Genomic DNA, 20,984 nt, shown 5'->3' with positions numbered 1-20,984 from the left:
AATTCTATTAAGTTAATTTTTTGATGAATTTTGAACTTTTTTTTCATTAAAATCGTATAATAAATAAAGATTTTCAAGATGGTGTCTAAATTTAAAGATGGCGACCATAACGATAATTGTAACATTAATAGGACCCAATATGGCGGTCTTAACGAAAAGTGTAAGAATGATATGGTACTCAACCAAGATGGCGGGTGTAACGAAATATGCAACATTTATATAATCCAAGATGTCGACCGTAACAATAACTGCAACAGTGGTTTTTAAGATTTTTATTTAATTCGATTATTTAATTTTTTTAATGATTTTTAAAATTTTTCCCGATTTTCTAACATAAAAATTGCGGATTTTCAATATGGCGACCGTAACGAAAATTGCAATGGTGACGACATGATTCGAAGTTGGTGGAAATTACTAGAAATACAAAATGGCAAATGGATTAGCATGGATTAACATATGGATTAGCATAGATTGACATACGGATTAGCATAGATTGGCATACAGGTTAGCATAGATTGGTATACGAATTAGCATAGATTGGCATACGGATTGGCATAGATTGACATGGATTAGCATAGATTGGCATGGATTAGGTTAGGTTAGCATAGATTAGCATATGGATTAGGTTAGGTTAGGTTAGGTTAGCATAGATTAGCATATGGATTAGGTTAGGTTAGTTTAGTTTAGTTTAGTTTAGGTTAGGTTTGCATAGATTAGCATATGGATTAGGTTAGGTTAGGTTAGGTTAGTTTAGTTTAGGTTAGGTTAGGTTAGGTTTGCATAGATTAGCATATGGATTAGGTTAGGTTAGTTTAGTTTAGTTTAGTTTAGGTTAGGTTAGGTTAGCATAGATTAGCATATGGATTAGGTTAGGTTAGGTTAGGTTAGGTTAGGTTAGGTTAGGTTAGGCGTGCGAAGGAAGTACCTACGGGCTCCGACCAACAGCGCTTCTCTGCTGTGAAGTATTAGGAGATCAGAACTTGAGAGGAGGTAGTAATAAAAACTTGCCGGTGCCGTTGCGCGTCGTGGAAGTAGAGCGCGCCAAAACACACGGTTGCCTGGCCGTATGTATCCGGCGTTCATAACACGTGTAGAAGTAGGCTTATATTCGTTACCTCCTGGCTGTTTATTACCGCCTAATACTTTTCATAGCGAGACGTCCTGGCGAGCTGGTCTGTCCATCGTAACGGGACATTTTTTCGTGCGTACATGGCTGATGAACGTAACGGGACATTTTTTCGTGCGTACATGGCTGATGAACGTAACGGGACACTTTTTCGTGCGTGTATGGCCGGCGGAAGTGACGTAATCCAACATGGGTGATGAAGCGAAGCCTTAAGGTGTCTGGATCGGATCCCCGGATCCCCCTCCCCCCTCCCCTGCCCTCATACATACTTTATATACCTACTTTAACAATTATTGAAACTAGATGAAAATGGATTTTTGTAACAGTTTGGCATGTTTATATTGATATAAGTAATTATTTAAACTCCACGGTGACCTGTTTATGATTTGTAATCAGTAAAAACGTAAAAAAAAAAAACACACACACAAGCCTGCTTACATTTGATTGTTGACAAAATCTTAGGCTTACGTGTTACCTTGCACCGGCCCTGATTGCAGAGCGCATTCACCGTCTGTTTGCGACATGCGTAGAGACCGGAAAAATTCGCGGGTTCAATGACCTTCAGGAAAGACTCCAATATCCTCTAGACACACTCGGGCAAATGCCAACTGTTCCATTGGCTGCTGACTTGTGAGACGTCTCGACTAGGTGGTCTGTGATTCGACACTTCTATGAGTGAAGGTCTCTAATTGGCCCTCAGTCCTCCAGATTAACAGTAAACCAATTGCAGAAGCAGCAATAAGGTATAATTATTTGAATTTTTAGCAAAACACAAAATGAACCATGTGAATTTTTCATGTCTCTAGGTATGCGCATTCCCTTGTCCTAGAGTGACTCCCCGACTGCTCCCAGAAGCGCGCTGTGATTGGTCGTGGCTTGGGTGGGGGAGGAGGGATCACGCCCTGGATGCCGAAGGAGAAAAAAGACATCGCCATGACCTGGCTGAGGGACACAAAGCCAGAGTAGACTAGGAAACAATAACTACTAGTCAGTACACAGGCGAGAGCGTGCGAAGTGAGATGCTGCACGTTCTGAAATAAGACTTAGAAAAATATCATTTCCGATAAGCTCCGATTGGTCCAAATTCAAAAATTGTTTGCAATAAACATTTTTTTTTCTTCAGGACAGAAATACTAAATGCGATGAAGGTACATAGTTGGATGCGCGTATTGCATGCATGACTTGTAGTTTTCCTAATTAATTATATTAGAAATTGACATGTAAAATTTGTCCTATCAGAGTAAATATTTACAAAAATTCAGAAATTAAACATGACTTTTGCCTCCCCCCCCCCCCCCCCCCACCCGGGGCCAACTTCTTCTTTCTCCCTCTCTCAAAGGCCCTGGTGAGCATTAATGATTTTTTTTTCCTTTTGAAAAATTCTCGCTACCCTGACCGGCCCCAGTGGCCTCGAACCAGTAGGTGGCCAGCAGGTGGCCAGCAGGTGGCCAGCCAGGTGGCCAGGTGGGTCGAGGTGGCCGAGAGAGCACAGAGACCTGCGGAGTGCATCCTAGACCACTGGACCACTCACTGGTCCAGTCCGTGACGATGGTTTCAGCACTCAAGTAGGAGAAGTGCACGAATGTTAAAAAGGTCGCTACGTTGGTGAAACATTACGCTAAATTCAAGTAAGGAGTATTTACAACAAGATGCTTGTCTACTTACAATAAAATAATGATATGTACATTATTTACTATTGATGTAATTTATAATACCTTCAAATATACAGCGTGTTCCACTAACTATGTCAAGCCTGTAAATTAAGGTTCTGAATAAAGAAAAATAAATTTCAAAAAGTGTCATAGTTTTTGAGCTAAGAATTTTTTAAAATTTTTAATCCATAACCTGCACTAAATTATTAGATACTGAGACTAAAAGTAATTAGACTGTGACTAATAGTAATTACATCCTGAGACTAAAGGTTTTTGCTACAAAAATGAAGTCTCAAACATAGGGAAAAGCATTTTTGGAAGACTAATGCGAGATAAATTTTTAACTGGGTATATTTGACTAATCATAGGTACTGTAAAAAAAACCTGCTTTACTAACTTAACAAGTTACTTGCTTTAACAAGCTAGATTTTCAAATAACTTTCTAATTTAGCAAACCATTTTTGTTTTTTACAGCATGACTGGTAAAAGATTAGAAAATGTTTGCAGTGTAAGTCTCCCAAATATTTTTTTTTCCTCTAATTAAAAGTATTAAATGTTTGATTTTATTTTGGATTGTTTGCAAAGGTAGGGTTATTTATAACTCCATAACAATTTTTTTTAGTAACTGTATCTTATAATTTGGTGTAGGATGGGTATTTAAACATTTATCAAAATAACTCAAAAATTACGACACTTTTTGAATTTTGATTTTTTGATTCAGAACCATAATTTACTGACCTATTAACTGTTCTCAATTTTTACGTTGATTTATGGAACGTGCTGTATATGATATACTACAAATAAAACATTTTGTTATTTATTTTTAATGCGTATGCAATGAAATGGCCAGGCTACGCATTTTCTTGGCAGTATTTTTTTATGAACAATAGTGCGTTTATTTTGTCAAGTATTAACAACCTTATAAAGAGATGAGTTGTGCTGTAATCTAGGACATGACAGATATCTGCCCAGTACCACGTTATGTCAGTGCACTTACGCACAATATCTTCAGTGAAAGAGGCAAGTGTTGAGAGTTGAACGCCATCTTAGATTTATAAGTTTACAAAACTGGAGTTTTTCTATTATTACTGTTCTGACAAGGCATAACCCAACGGATTGCCTACCGTGGATTTTCAAAGCTGGCTGCTATTATTTCACTGCAATTCCCTCTTCACACCAGAGCTTTCAGCCGGGTCCTCACAGAAAGCTTCGCTATGTTCGCTGCGCCAGGCCAGACAGGACAGTCTGGTTCGCGATGTCAGAGAGACGCATGCCGTGGGATTCGATTGATGATTCCGACATTAACATTCTGCTTGCTCCACAGTATTTAAACATAAAAACAAACGGGCTCATGAACTTAATATAAAAACAAACTAATTTGATATATTTCATGAAATCTTTTAATTAAATTCTCCGTTGACTTGACAATTCAAAAGCACAATACTGATAGAAATAAATTAAAAAAAAAAAAAAAAAAGCGAACGCAGAAGTAGGGTACAGCACAATTTCGCACGAAAACAGGTGTTTTTTGTTTATCTGCGCATGCGTGAAATCAGTGACGTTTATAAAAATAGCGGAGAAGCAAACACCTGGTGACGTCACCAACATAGCGAACACAGCATTGTGTGGTCAGTGACACCTGTGATGCAGCCAGCTGTATTTTACTGTCGTAGCTAACATCGCGAGCATAGCGCCCTGTGTGGTCATAGATGGCTTGTTGCTTGTTCACTGAGCAACTCTAAGGAGACGCATGCCCTTTTGAACGGCCTCTGGACTTACAGGCGCTCATCTCTGGGCCCCAATAAGAACTGTAAACAACTATGGATAGTTACCTGAAGAGCTTCTTTGGTGTTGGCGCCATAGCGCTTCCCGAAGCGGAACTTGAGCGTGGGGCAGTGGCCCGTGTATCTGCGAACAACAAACAGTCGCTGACGCCTGGCTGTCTCCAACTCTTCATTAGCATTTTGACGTGATAACGTCTTACAAATCGATGAACGCCGGCTGCACGCACGAAAAAGCATGACACAACGATACGTTCCGCCTGAGCCGAGCGTGCAAGAACCGGCCAACCACCGTGCGAGAAAATCTTCTATAATATCAAATAGGTTAAGGCGGGCTTTTTAACTAATTGTTCGTGATTATAGTTAAACAAATTATTGAAATTATAATTTGCAAAAACAGTAAATAATATTTGAAAATTAAAAAGTATGCAATTTTTCATCAATGTTTTCTTATGACGTTCTCACGTAAAATTATCGTCCGTAAACCGACTTTACAGACAACACCTTTTTTTTTTTAATTTTTAGTTTCACACACACACATATACATTAACAATAATTGCAAATATTTTTCATGTTTTATAGGAAATAAACACAAAACAAGCTTTTGTATGAGTGCCCCAATTCTACTTTACATCTCTCCTCGTAGTGTTTTTTAGATGTAAATCATTTATTGAAAACAAATTGAACCACTAAAAACTTAAATGCTTTATTTAAATATCAGCCCGTGTTTGGTCTGTGTTGACTTTTTTTTCGTGATTGGGATCATTACCAACCTGTTTCTACATTGATTAGAAACTTATCAACAGCAAGACTCTTGTATGACATTCGTAAATAATACTCCGGATATGCTCCGAACACCGGGTGAATGTTACAGACCACTGACGCAGCTCGCGACCTTGGGGCGACGTCGGTTCGACCTGCGTGCCGGGGGCGTTACCTGGGGCAATTAGGGAGATCTAGTTTAGATTGGCCGCCGCGAGGTGTGACGTCAGCGGGGGCAGGTCAGGGCTGCAGCAACTCCCGAGCTGGGGGGAAACTTGCCGAACCACGCGGTCACGACTCCGGCCTGATTGGCGAGGAGATCTCCACTGAGATGGCGAGGTCGCGGCTGACGACCAGAGACCACGCCACCCTGCTCTGGGGGCATCGCCGGTGATTGCCGTCATTCCCCGAGCCCCGGGTCTGCGGCGCGCAGGGATGTTAGACGTACCAACTTGTTGGTACACATACCATTCTTCAGGGTCTTGTACCATGTACCAAGTAGAAATTGTGCTGGTATGCAGAAATACCAACTTTGAACATCGACCATACGCGATGCGCCATGCATTACCAATTAACATTAGGCGTGGACGAATAATTCGAATAGTTGCGTTTTAATAATTCCATCTGTATACTTTTAATAAAACTGCATTTCAAGAGAAAATTTTAAGTGCTAATTTAATTGAAAGTATTCATACTAGGCGCTAACGTTTTTATGGCCATCTTATAGTTTCAGAAGCTAGTTCTCTAGGAATTTATCACAGCGCCAGTGGCGTAACCAGGATTTGTGTATGGGGGGTGTTAAGAAGCATGGCCTCCCCCCCCCCCCCCCGTATTAAAGCGGGGGTCCGGCGGTCTTCCCCCGGGAAAATTTGGATTTTAAGGTGTAAAATAGTGCTATTTTAGCAGTTTTCGCTACTTCAATTTAAATATTGTAATGGTAAATTTTTTATTATTTTTAATATGAAATTTGTTTGAGTGATGAATAAGAAAATTAAAGATTTGGTGCTAAGGGGGAATTTGAACCCCTAAACCGCCCCCCTCCCCCTGGCTACGCCCCTGCACAGCGCCATGCCGTATTGCCATCATGGCGTGCCGATTGAATAAAAATATGTTACCAACCTTATCATACTTTATTTGTTGACAATTGTGTAACCTTTTATGTTTCCATTAAAGCAGTTTATATAAATATCATTATATATCTTTATATATATATATTTCTTGTGTGCGTGTGTATGTCACTGAACTCCTCCTAGACGGCTGGACTTATTTTGATGAAATTTTTTGTGTGAGTTCACGGGGATTCAAGGATGGTTTGGATTCACAATTTGGTCCACTGGAAAATGTTTATTTAATTAATTTTTTATTTATAAATTGTTGTTGTTCATCTTTGAATGGTTTAGGTTTACAGTATATATATGTGTGTGTTGTGTATTTATTTATGTGTTGTTAATCTTTGGATGGATTCTATGGATTGTTGTTATTACATTAAAATTAAAATATAATTGCTTATTGAGAATATATTATTATTTATTGAAATAACATTTTAAAGTGTAATTAAAAATATACATTGTGCAAATTTGTGAGGTGCAGTATTGAAGTGAGTAATTAACATTATTTTTTCGTAATTTTAATGATGCATACACGTACATTCAATACCAATCAACTTAACCTACAATTTTAAATCGTCAGTTCTCATTTTATTCTATGCAACTTATGACGTATTGAACGCCTCTTTAAAAATAAAAATATAAGTTTGTAAAATAAATTATAACATTTATAAAATAAAAATTGCATATAGTAATTAAAGTTTAAAGTATATTTAAAATTTAAGTTTTATATTTTTTAATTTATAGTTTATTTAGAAAAATATATAATTTTAGGACAACGTCTGTCGGGTCCACTTTAAAGTGTGTGTTCAGGTGGATTCAAGAATGGTTTGGATTCACAATTCAATCCGATAAATAATATTTTTAATTAATTAAATTAAATTTAGTTGTTTTACGTTGGATGTTTTTACATTGGATCCGGTAGGAAGCGCAGTTATCGCGTTATCGAATATTCAGAAATATTTTATTTTTATTTCAGTTCGACCCGGCAGAGGGTGCTGTGATAATATTCAGGGAAATTTCCTGTAAATATTTTCAAATTTAAAACGTTTGAACAGAACAACGTGTGTTGGGTCCGCTAGTATATATATAAAATCTATGAAACCAAATCTACAGGATCTTTGTCAGTGTAAGATCTTGGAGTGTACCAGTTTATTTTTCTTCAGATACCAGCTTTTAGTGACATCTGTACCAGGTTCGTTGAGCCACTGTCCACCATCCCTGCCGCTCCCGGCCCCACGACACGAGACACGCCCGAACAGCACCAGTAGCTCGTGCGCGCAAGATCTGACCGCCATGTTCTCCAGCCTGCTGATACACAACAGCGCGCAGCACGGTCGTGCGCGTAGAAGGGAAATTAACGTATTTCATTTCTGTTACGGACGCACGGCGCAACAACCAATGAGAGTAGAGTAGGAAACCCTTTTGGGCGGGACCAGGGCACTGTTCGTATTTATCAATCATACTGCGGCAAGAAATTGTCGAGAGATATTACAATGCTCGGGCGTAGTTCCTGATTTGAAATTGTTAATTCACTAGCAAAAAAATTGTAAATGAAATTAATGTGTCATGAGAATGATCAACTGGAATTTAATGTAACCCTTATTTACTTGCATGTTGAAAAACTGTGCTGAAAAGTTGGTGTTCAGATGACGCCGCTGTGAGACGGATGGACTGATAGTGCTGCCTCCCGTGTCGAGACTCGCCGCCAGATGTGCGAGCAGCGAGAAAGAGCGAGGCGCTGTGTCTCTCTTCACTGGCGGCCAACTTCCTCGAGGTCATCCATGACAAGTGCCTCCATCGTTTTTGGCGATTATGTTGAAAAAATAAGTAAGACCCTGCTGCACTTTTGATGATAACATTATTAAGCAATTAAAATTTGTCTTTTTTTTTATATAGCCCATCGAAGTTTGAAAAAAAAAAAACAGTCCGTAGATATACTTGGTCGCGCGGCGGGGCGGGAAGCCAAGAGGTGACTCGCGGGTGGTTCGCCCCACTCTCCAGTCCTCGCTGGACCACAGGAGACCACGCTGATCCGTCGTGGAGTCTTCGAGCAGAGTAGTTCACTATTTGTTTTTCCTCTTGATGAATTTTACAAAACCTGGTGCAGTCTAGGAGTGAGACCCTCTGGTTGCCGACTTGATGTAAGTTTTTGGACATACGCCATTGCTAAAAACTTTTTCTGTTGAAGAAAAACTAAAAACCTAAAAATTAAGAAATATATAATTAAAACCCAAAAAAGAGACAAAAAACACAAAATTAAGCAAAAAATTGCTGTTGTCAACAAGGATGTAAACACCACAAAATATTCCGTGACAGGAATTTTTGGGTTCAATATTTCTGTGTTGTCATCATTTGTGGGTTTTTTCGTTCTCTTAGTACATTTTTCTTTGTTTTTCTTTGTTTTGTTGACCATATTCCTGTCACGGAATATTTTGTGGTGTTTATATCCTTGTTGACAACAGCAATTTTTTGCTTAATTTTGTGTTTTTTTTTTGTCTTTTATTGGGTTTTATTTATATATTTCTTTATTTTTAGTTTTTAGTTTTTCTTCAAAAGAAAAAGGTTTTTAGCAATGGCGTATGTCCAAAAACTTACATCAAGTCATGCACTCCCATTGCACAAATCTTTCAAAGATAACCTCTAGTTGCCCTGCCCTCGCCGGATCCATGCCGACCCCGCCTGGTCCGTGGTCGATCAGGCCTGGGACGACGCCCTCGCCGCAGGTCGATACGCCCGTGCTCGGCGGCGCGTTGCCCTGAGACACTGCGTGCCCCCCCTTCATGACTGTCCGCGCGCGCCACTGGACAGGCGGGCGGTGTCTTCCACACCGGCCCCCGCTCGCCGGTCACAGCCGGGGACGCACCACCACGCCGAACGTACAATAACGCCGAAAGCCATAACGCCGAATGCCAAATTGACTACAACGCCGACAGCTAGAAAACTGTTGTGTACCACAACGCTTAATTACCACAACGCCGAAATACATTAACGCCGAAAACTGTCATTGCAGGACTGCCACAAAGATTAGGTTAGGCTAGCCTAGGTTAGGTTAGGTGCACAAGTTCATTCAGTTTTTTTTTTTTTCATTTTGCTCTTGTGGCCCCCCCCCCCCCCCTCCCCGCAGCAATATTTTTCGGCGTTACTGTAGTTCGGCGTTGTGGTACAGCAGTTTTCTAGCTGTCGGCGTTGCGGCCAGTTTGGCATTTCGGCGTTATGGTATTCGGCGTTATTGTACGTTCAGCGTTGTGGTAACGACCCGTCACAGCCTTCCAGTCCTTCTCCTGCTGGCGGCCGCCCATCGCAAACCAACAAACGCTATCTCACGTGTCAATGTCAGCTGATGTCAAACTTTCATTGTCTACACAGCAACGGAAAGGGTTAAAAACGACGAGGTAGTTGCAGTAGGAACAGTAAACGCCGAACAAACAACAACCTTGGACAATACAGCGACGCAAAAATAGTATGCAGCGATGGAGTTGAACATTTCGTCTGCTCAATAATGGAAGTTGAATTTTTTTTTTGTGAGAGCTATAGGTTCATGCCAACGGCGCAAATCAAACCCTTCTGCTCTGGTTAAATACCCGATCATACATTACGCAAGACGCAAAAAACGCAACGCGAACACAGGCCAACTTTAAACTGCTTGCGTTTCGGCTTGCGTCACCGCCTTCCGCGCCGGAGGTGAAGCGCTCAGAAAACATTTAGACGCAGACTTTTAATGCGCATATTATATGCATCTAGTTTTCACTTGTTAAAAACCTGTGCATAGTGAAACAAATTAAGACCTTTTAAATTAAAATTACTCACAACTCCATATGTTTTCATGGGGAAAAAAATTATCGAAAGAAGTACGAGTAATAAATTTGGTTTCCTCTGCAAATGTTAGTGGTTTCCTTGCGTTGCTTGTGTAGTTTCTGACCCCGGCCTGAAGACCGTGCGAGCTACCTCGCAGTTGTGGCGGACGGCAGGAGCCGGTTGCGGGCGCAGGAGTGCGCATCACGCGACAACAGCGACAGCAAACACGACGACGTGCTCGAGGACGGCAGGCGAGTGTCGGAGCCAATCAGGCCGCTCCGCGCGTCACGTGACGAGCTCCCTATTGGCCCGCAAGCAGGTGGTCCGTACTTATTACCTCATTTATAAAATACATTGTTTTAACTCAACAGTGTAACTTGATGTAAGCTTTTGGATATACGCCATTGCTAAGCACTTTTTCTGTAGAAGCAAACTAAAAAATACCGAAAAGACAAAAAACACAAATTAAGTAAAAAATTGTTGTTGTCAACAGGATATAAACACCACATAATATTCCATAACAGGAATAAGGTCAACAAACAAAGAAAAACAAAGAAAAATGAACTAAGAGAACGAAAAAAAAAAACACCACAAATGATGACAGCACAAAGATATTGAACCCAAAAAAATTCAGCACAACAGTTGGAACGAGACAAAAACACGACAAAGCGAAAAGACAAACACAATAGTTTGCCAAAACAGCAGAAAACGAAAAAAAAAAAAAAAAAACACAAATGATGACAGCACATAAATATTGAACCATAAAAAAAAAAAAAATTCAGCACAACAGTTGGAACGAGACAAAAACACGACAAAACGAAAAGACGAAACAAACACAATAGTTTTCCAAAACAGAAACAAGCGACGTTTCGGGAACTGTCAAAGATAATATCAACAGTGTGATAAGGGGTCCGAGGAAGTGGCACAAGGGGCCACTCTGCCTCAGTGGACCACTCGCCGGCCTTCAGCGGCTGCTCGGGCGCCGAGTGTCCCGCTCGTGACGTCACCACACCGCTACCTCCGGGCCGACCTTGCTTCTCCTCTGCTTGCCGTGACCCACTGTGCACATGGGCTCCATCTGTTTCATAACCTGACTTGCTCTCAGCTACTGCACGCACCGTGTGCTTTGCTTCTACCACTGGTTCACTGTCTGCAGTAATGAGGGCCAGTTAGAAACCCTCGCTCAAACAAGTGTCGAATCACAGACACTCGGTCGAGACGACTCACAAGTCAGCAGGTGGCATTTGCCCGAGTGTGTAGAGTGTAGTGGAGTCTATCCTGGAGGTCACTGAACCCGCGAATATTTCCTGTCTCTAGCCATGACTAACTCCACTAAACTATATTACACTGTATACACCCCGAGTCATTATGTGACGTGAACGTAATTTATTCGAGGTTTTAATAAAAAAAAAAATCAAATATTTAAAATCCTTACGACCAATTAGAAAAAAAAAATAAGGTTGGCTTAAATGAGTTGTTTTATCGAATTTTTTTTTTTTTTTCAAATTTTCTCGGGCAAAGGTCCCCGAACCTCCCGTCCGTATCTGTGAAGGATATTCCATAAACCCCCCTCCCCCCCCCCCCCCAGGTAAGTGCCTCGTAAAGAGCGCAGGGAAATACAGATATTGCGACATATTGATACCGTTTTCTTTTGTTTTTTTTTTCCCATAAGAAAACATTAAAACCATAATTTAACACAACCAACACTATACAGCGAGGATTCCTGGAGTGAGGGGCGGACTTGAAAAGAAAAATTTCCTGCAGAATAAGCGTCTAGTGTAGCTATCAACTGTCAACTGTATTAGGCTATCCAGTATCGTACAGGATTTCCTGCTGGGTAATGATACAGATACATATTGTGTTTTTTTTTTTTTTTTTTTTTTTTTTTTTTTAGTAATTAATAACTGGATAAATTCACTGGTTTAATGGCCTCCAGAATAGATTCCACAGTCATACATCAGACTGTATGCTGACTTGTGATAATTGTTAACCGGGTAGCCAATGATTCGATGCTTCTTTATTGGAGGGTTTCTCATTGGCCCAGAGACTACCAGTAACTGTGCGCCATTAGCGGAAGCAGAGCATTAATTCTAGCGGATCTTGAAATTAATACGCCTATTTTTTTCTTCTTCCAATCTCTGGAAATACAATGAGATTTTTTTTTTAAGGCTGGCTTCGGCTACTTTTTGTCACGGAGAAGTAGTCTGAGCTGGCTGAGAATGACTTGTCACCGCGGCGACAGCCGAGTGAAGGTGGCGGTGTTGTTTCTCCATTGTCGGCGGGTCGCACACTCTCTCCTCCCCCCCCCCCCCCCCTGGTTTCACCTCGTCCTGCCTCGTGCAGTGTCTTAATGGGTAGGACCTCGCCTTCTTGCAAGTTCAAATATTTCCAAACCGCTTGCATTAAAGCTCCCGTGTAAATTTTTTTTTTCATGGCATATGCCTTAGCTCTGGCTACTTAAGTCAGCAGTTTAACCGGTGTGATCATCAGTCTATAGTTGTAGTCGCGGCGCTTACAGACCGGAGCCTGTAGTGAATTTGTGGTTGAAACAAGGCGCAGAAGGTCTGGGAGGTGTGATTTATGCCTCAATATGCCAACAATTCAGAAAAAAATAGTTCAATAGTAGAGTTATAGCAGAAAGAGGGAAAAAATCTAAGATGGCGGGGCCTGATTCCCCCTAATGATTATTGCCTCATTTTTCCGGAGGACTCTGGGCCAATGAGATGCCCTCAAATAAGTATCGAATCACAGGCTAAACAGTTGAGAATACTCGCAAAACAGCAAGCAACCAATGAACAGGTGGAGTTTGTGCGAGCATGCATATGTGACAGTGAAGTCTATCCTTCCAGCTACTGTCGGCGATAACTGAGGACTGGAAACATTCGCTGTTTCTATGACCTTCAGGATAGAATTCACAGTTCACTGGCTGTTGAACAGTGAGCCAATAGCAAAATCAGCTTTAGGGTATATGTATTACAATTTTAGCCTGTCGAGAAACGAATCCGCGAAATTTTCCTGTCTCTAACGATAGGACTCGGCCACAGGCGGTGACCCGTATACAGGGGGGGGGGGGGGGTGTCTGGAACTAAGCAACCCCCACTGGGGGAGGCCTGCCTGCACTTGCTAAAGTGTGACTGTGAAACGAGTTTGGTGTCAAAGCTTAGTCTTATGGAAAACATTCTCTGTTTTATAGTTTACTGCTTATTGCATGCATGTGGGCCAACATGCGGGAAGTATACGACGTACGGAGGTGACATGTCGGTTAACCCCACGTGCAAAACTATCCCCCCCCCCTCCAATTTCCCTTGCGAATCGCACAGATCTGCGAACTTGAGACTCGCTACACTACCCACCATTAAATAAAGATTTCATTTGGAAGAAACAAGTTTCATACACAGTAAAGTTTATTTAAATTAATTCCCAAAAGGAAAAAAAAAAACTACACAAATAAAATAATTTAGGAGACTCCTTCTCCTGTATGGGATCGTCCATTAATCACGTGAGGCTCGAAAAGGGGGGGGGGGGGGGAGGTGTCGGGAAAAATCACGAAATATCACAAGGGGGGAGGGGGGTGTAGAGAGATATCACGTGTATTTATTTTTTCGCGCGATTTCTACTAAACCGAAAAGCGACGCGTGACCTTGACTCGCCGTAGCCTGGCAACAATATCCCAGCCCGCCGCAACATGAACCACCCGGCTCGGTTTGCCAGTCGCCAGTAAGACTGTGATTTTGGCGCCGAATACATGCGTAAATCGTTGTCACGAATGTTATGCTTTAAAACCATGCGACGATGTCTAAACTAGGAGATCTGTAAAAGACCTAATGTGTGTCTGGACATTTTTATCACTGTGCTTAATTTTCCAGAATTAAATTAGATCATACCTATATTTAAAAATAATATTCTGAAATTTTAAAAATATTTTGTACCAAAAAATTACACGTGATTTATTGGGGGGGGGGGGGGGGGTGTTAATCTAAAACCTCACCACAAATCACTTGCGGGGAGGGGGGGGGGGTTAAAAATTTTCTAAAATAACATCACGTGATTAATGGACGACCCCTATCTGGCTGTGACAGCCAATGAAAACCCGTCCCAGGTGCGCGGAGCTGCAGGCCTGTTGGAAGAGCCCTCCGGCAACATGCCAGCTAGCGCGGCGGGGAGGCACGTCGCTGATGTAAACACCCGCGGCTTCAAGGCCACCGGCGGAGCTGTCCGAGCGCAGGCCTGCTCTGTCCACCCGGCCGAGTTGCAGCGCAAGTCCCTCCAGTACCGGCTGTTCCACGCGTGAAATTAAAATTACGCGTTTCATCCCTTTTCACTCTTCTAAAAATACAGTTTTAAAACTAATTACGGAATCAGAACTACTCGTCCGCCCTCAGAGTGTTCCTAACCAACATCTGGAGCAGTTCTCAGGTCGCCATGTGTGTCAAGGCGGGCGGGGCAGTGCCACCGCGAGGGACGCACGAGGCAGTCCTTGGTCGGGAGGGGGGGGGGGGGGGGGGGCGCACCGCAACGCCGAACGTACAATAACGCCGAAATGCCAAAGTGACCACAACGCCGACAGCTAGAAAACTGCTGTGTACCACAACGCCGAAATACATTAACCCCGAAAAATGTCATTGCAGGACTGCCACAAAGGTTAGGTTAGGTAAGGTTAGCACACAAATTCATTCAGTTATTTTTCATTTTCCTCCTGTGCCCCCCCCCCCCTTCCCCGCAGCAACATTTTTCGGCGTTGTGATCAATTTGGCATTTCGGCGTTATGGTTTTCGGCGTTATTGTACGTTCGGCGTTGTGGTATTTCGGCGTTGTGGTAACGACCAGCCAGGGAGCAGGAGTCTGGCAGGATGGCAGAACGGCGACAGGGCGTGCACGTGCTGTGTGCGGCCTGGTTCCGGCCGGGTTCCCTGGCCCGCCACCGGAGCGCGACGGTCGCCAGGTCAGCGCTACCGCCCGCTGCCGGGGAGTCGTGGACCAGATAACCGTCACATGCTGTAACAGTGGTTCTTATTTACAACCGAATCTATTAATATTGCCAGAATAAAACCCAAGGATGAGACCCAGGATTGAATTCTGAGGTGGTGGGAGTGGTCTGGACCTAGCATAATACCTGTTTATTACTTCACAGGTCGTATCAACCAGTGCATATTTTACCCTCCTGGTGGGGGGGGGGGGGGGGGCAGCACATGTCTAAATACACCCTGATAAAATCTCGGGGAATAGTAAACGTTCAGAACTCCAAGTTTTACACAAAGAAATATTAGTAATTATTTTGCTTGAGGAAGTAAAACCGATTATTTCGTATTCTGGTTTTTATTTTTATTTTTTTAAATATATTTTATAAAGACAATTTTTTGAACGTTTCGTGAAAAACCAGTCATATGTATTAACGCTACTAAAAAAAAAAAGTGTTACACATGTGCAATATGTACGAAATATAAACTTACAGTAACGCGTGTACAAACCGAAATTAAACACAGACAAATTGAAGAGGCAATTCCTGCCGCATGTCCAGCTATAACGAAAAGAAAATGCATGATGGTGTCACACTATGGACTACAATAATCCTCCTGAGATAATCTCTGTAACCTTAAGTTAGTTAATTTGCTGTAAATTTCTTGTGTCTTTGCTTATTGGTTCTTAAATCCTGGAAGGCATGGTCCCAACCCACAGACCTCCCTGGTCACATGCCTGGTGGGGTCTGTTTACGAAAGGGCGGAAGAGGGGTTCTGTTTAGGTACTTCGTTTTTTTTTTTTTTTAAGTACTTTCAGGAGAGTGATAATGGCTGGAACGCGTGTTTTCAGAATAATCTGTGGGCATGAGACACCCTGCACAGCATCCAATGGAGTCGCAGTACACCATCGTCATTTCTCGGCTCAGATCTCATGGTTGTCCTGTGCACGACGAGAAGACTGCGCTGCGCTTAGAGGCGACACCGCGCTAGAAGCACCAGCTAGTGTCGCACTAACAGACAGTAACACCAGCTCAGCGCCCTGTTGTTCACAACAGTCCGAACCCGTGGGCGGTCCGTGTCCTTATCCTAGTGTGAGTGACGTCACATTGCCTACTGTTGCGATGTCGTGTGCCCGAATCTCCTAATTTGTAAAAGCAGTCACCAGACCGCAGTAAATATGGAGCGCCAATATTATTGTTTTTGTTTACTATTTTCATGCTTTGTAAGTGTGTAAGCAGGTATGTTTTGAATATATGTATTTAGTTATCGTATGAAATTTGTAGGAGGTCAATAATATTTTATTTATTCTGTAAGGCAAAAGTAAACTCTAAATGTCTGTTATTTTCTGTTTACCTTTTGAAACGGTAATCGAAAACCGCAAAAATCACGAGTGTTCATTCTTCACAGATTGCGACAAAAGTTCAAGTTGAAAAATGTGTTCGGACAATCGCCTACACCACCCATGACGTCAGAGGGTCACGCGGACCAATCAGCGATCAGTGTCCGTCGGACGCAATTGAGGACGGGCCTTGATAGGGGCACACGTCTCCCTGTCGAGCGTCAAGGTCACACAGGGCGTATCTGTGATGCAGTCACTGAAGTGAAGCAGACGCACTGCCGCTTGCTTCAGTCTGCTTCACTGCCACGCGAATCCATGAATCATTCGTGCCTCTAAAGATGACTAGGTACTAGACAGTTAAGATTCTTCGAATGATTATTTCCATGGGTAACGATGATTTTCACACACTATCTTGGACCTAGGCCCTTGCTGGTTCACGCAGGTTGTCATACAAAAACACCCTCAGAAATGGACAACAAAGATCAACACACAGAGAACAAGCCGATGTCAGCTGATGTCAAATGTTACATGCTTGGACAATACAGAGAATTCCGAGGAAAGAACTTAGTAAGGACAAAATGACAACTCAGACAAAAAAAAAAAGGATGACATGACGAGATAAACACAAACAACCTTGGATAATACACCGACAGACAGGGGGATCAAACTATGATACAACAAAATATTTTGTTGGCCCAGCCGAATTTCACGTCTCGCGAACTGGACTATGCACACCTAATAAAATATACCGGTTGACTTTTATGTTTCGCTGGGTCAGCAAAATATTATCTCAATATGAAGGAATATTTTGACGAGACAGGCAAACCTTTCTCTCGGTGTATATACCTTGTCATTGGAGACCGTAAAAATTAACGGATTATTTTAGTGTCAAGCTGAAATTCACAGACCTGCGTACACTCTATCCAGATGTGCTTTCATAATGGCTGGTTTCTTACTATAGAACCACCCATTCATTAAAGTGAGTCTACGTGATTTGGCCGCTGTACTGCTGGCTATAATCAAACAAGTGTGATCCAATTAGCCAAGAATTGCAAATGTTTACATATTTGCAGAATCTGTTTACCGTTTTTTTTCACGAAAAGTGTTTAATTATTAGAGGTTAGTTTTTCACGAAAATATTTTCACACCAGCTGTGAGTTAAAACTTTGTAGCATTGCCTGTGCTTCGTGGTTGGCTGAGTCGGCACACCAATCACAGACATCCAGTGCGGAAGCAAAAGTGTCGTGAATGGCCCAGCCAAACAGGGCAATGACTTCTCTTGCAGACGGCCGCCAATCACAGGAAGGAATACCTTACTTCAGACTAAGGAGCGATCGAAATTTTTTCGCGAAAAATATATGCCGCCAGTTATTAATTAGTAGTGTGGATTTAGCAACACTGCTTACTTTCACTGAACGATAGTTTGATAAGTAAAAACGTGATGCATGTGATGAAAAGAAAATCGTAGCCTTCTAGAATGGAGACGTCCGAATCTTCATAAGTTTTCGTAACACTTTGCTTAAAATTAAGACGGCCGATGCTCGCTTTCCGTCCCTCCCCCAGAGATGCCTGGATTGATATAGTCTTGTGTCACGTAACTTGTCCCAAATTCTACAGTTACCAAAAGTAGTAGAAGCTAATAATGCCTTATGCTACTGTTGTCAATACTATCAACACAAACGAGAGTGTGAAAAATAACCTAGCGGCAAGATGTTTAAACACAAAAATATGTAATGGATAAATTGTTAAATTATATATATATACACATGAGATATCACCTAATGTCAAACATAATTAACTTCGTTTTAAAATCTTTATGAACTGTAGGTTTATATGTCCCATAAATCTGTACAATGATTAAACAAGGGTTTTTCCAAGAGAAAAGAAAGTTGTTGTTGCTGTCGTCATAATGTTGGTACCACGTGGTTCACACTGCCATGTATCGGGCTGACTTGACAACAACATTCTTGGAGCTGTCCGCTGTTGTTTGTAAACAACTCCATGCGGTCGTTGAGTGCTTGTAAACAAACACGTGATGCCTCGCCAGTGGGCGCCGCCACGGGGGAGAAACTCTAATTACCGAGACTGAAAAGTAGTTATGGGCCCGTCCGCTAGATAGTAGTTTTCATAATATATTGCTGACATAACTACATTAACTTATTAGGAGAAGTAATGTATAAGCTATTATTATCAGGCAAACAAACCAGTGAAAATTCACTCTATCTAGGTAGCCACTAATTTTGTATGAGAACCTCTAATTGCTGGTAGTTATGGGCCCGCCCCAACAGATAGCGACACATGGTCGTCGTTCCTTGTTCCGTGGGCGCCGCTGGTACTCACCCCGGGATGAAGCAGCCGTCCGTCTGCGACACGAAGGCCCTCCTCTCAGCTCCGCTGAGGTCCTGGTACATGACTGACTGCTTGCCAGGCGCGGCGACCTGCGCCTCCAGCCTGCTCCCTCCCCTCCATCACCCCGCCATCCCCTCCCTCGCCGGACACTGTGCTGAACCTAGCTCTAGCCGGCCGCCCGGAACAACAACGGCCCAAGTCATTCTACGCGACTACGGCAATTTCCAACCGAGTTTTTGACGTGACGTCTAATAAATCGATGAACGCCGGCTGCACGCACGAAAAAGTGTCCCGTTGCGCACATTGTCCCGTAACGCTGTGTCCCGTTACGCTCATTGTTCCGTTACGCTGTGTTCCGTTACGCTGTCGGCGTGTGCAGTAATAATAGGTTATGTTACAATTGACTAAAAAATTATGGTGATTCATATAATTTATGATAGATATTTGATTACAGTTTATTTATATGAAAATTTGTTCATAACTAAATTTAAACTTTATAGCTAAACGCCAGTTTTTAAAATTAATTACAAGTCACCTACACGTGAACTGTTTCGTCGACTGTTTATAAAGTGAAGTGAAAAGTTAATGTGGTTTTCATTGCTTATTGCAACAACAATTTCGGCAATAAAGATTAATTATTCTTGCATTTTAAAAATCTGATTACTAGTATAATTTCAACTACTATTTATTCTTTTATTATTAAAATAAAAATTATTCAATTTTATTCATAAAAGTATGCAATCATTTCATCAATGTTTTGTTATGACGTTGTCACGTTAAACTATCTTCCGTAAACCGACTTCACAGACAACCAATTTTTTTTATATTTTTACAACAAAATGTGCAAACATAACGATAGAGCAGTTACATAGCATCCTTCATACATGTGTGTACTATCGATAAAAATTAAAATTAGAGTGCAAACCATCCTACAGGTTTTACCAGGGGCTGTAATAGCCTCAAATGTCTGCTATATTGGAGAAAGTTCGCAAAGTGGGTTTAAACAAAATATATTAGTTACAGACAGTAGCGGATCCAGAGGGGGGGCTAAGGGGCTCAAGCCCCCTCCAAAAGCATCTGGTTCCACTATTGTTTATGTGTTTGCCTTGATAAAGCCTAGCCTCAGCTGGATCAAGCCCCTCCCAAACCAAAATCCTGGATCCACCACTGGTTACAGATCATGAAAAACACAAATACGAGGCTATTAGAGCCCCTGGTTAAATCTGTACGACGGTTCACACTCTAAATTAAATTTTTATTGATAATACACACATGCATGAATGACGCTATGCACCTGCTATATTGGAGAAAGTTCGCTAAGTGGATTTTAAAAAATTATTTTTGTTACAGAGACCATGAAAAACACACATTCGTGGCTATTAAGAGCCCCTGGTAAAACCTGTACAATGGTTCGCACTCTAAATCTAATTTTTATTTATAGTACACACATGTATGAAGGACGCTATGTAACTGCTCTATCGTTATGTTTGCACATTTTGTTGTAAAAATATAAAAACTCTGTTGGAAATTGCCGTAGTTGCGTAGAACGACTTAGGCTGTTGTTGTCCCAAGCTCTCTGTTCCGGGCGGCCGGCGGATAGAGCTAGGTTCAGCACAGTAAATACAATGTCACCGTGACGTCATACAAACAAAATACGCGCCACGGCGGCCAGGTTATTTTTCTAATTTCGTCGTGTCGGGGTGCCCCACAGAAAGAAAAATGGAAACGCAAATCTTACAGAACTAAACTTCAAAAATATTTAACTACTTGGTAAATCTTAATGCTGAAAAATGAAATTTCATTTTACGCGTGGGTACATTTTAATATTTGTAGCTTTCCTTTATATGTTTATATAAACGGATGTCATCGTGCTTATGATCAATTATCATTTTCTAATTACTTGCAGTGATTATAAAAATTTTGATGTACACATTCATTAATTATTCGATGAACCAAGAAACACAGCATAAAACTAATATTAACCTCAAAGTATACACAAAAATACGATACGATTTGAAGCCAATCAAGCAGAAACAATAAATTAAAAATGGTGTCCTTTTAATTGATAAGAATTTTTTAAATACTAAAAAATATGAATCTGTAAACATTTTCG

General features: G+C 41.6%; 1 protein-coding gene across 1 annotated transcript in view; it reads right to left on the bottom strand.

The window, feature by feature from the left end:
- The window catches only part of LOC134538986 (ciliary microtubule inner protein 2B-like), a 39,631-nt gene extending 20,698 nt beyond the window's left edge, over positions 1 to 18,933 (bottom strand). The window contains exons 1-2 of the mRNA XM_063380647.1: positions 18,863 to 18,933; positions 4,611 to 4,686 (exon numbers count right to left, since the gene is read on the bottom strand). Of these exons, the coding sequence (XP_063236717.1) occupies positions 4,611 to 4,686; positions 18,863 to 18,933 (147 nt within the window). The remainder of the gene's footprint in view (positions 1 to 4,610; positions 4,687 to 18,862) is intronic.
- Positions 18,934 to 20,984: the final 2,051 nt, after the last annotated feature.

The sequence above is a fragment of the Bacillus rossius genome, chromosome 14 (assembly GCF_032445375.1).
Source record: "Bacillus rossius redtenbacheri isolate Brsri chromosome 14, Brsri_v3, whole genome shotgun sequence".
In the NCBI taxonomy this organism is placed as follows: domain Eukaryota; kingdom Metazoa; phylum Arthropoda; class Insecta; order Phasmatodea; family Bacillidae; genus Bacillus; species Bacillus rossius.
The sequence above is the reverse complement of the archived record's forward strand: the minus strand, read 5'-3'. Positions and strand labels throughout refer to the sequence as shown.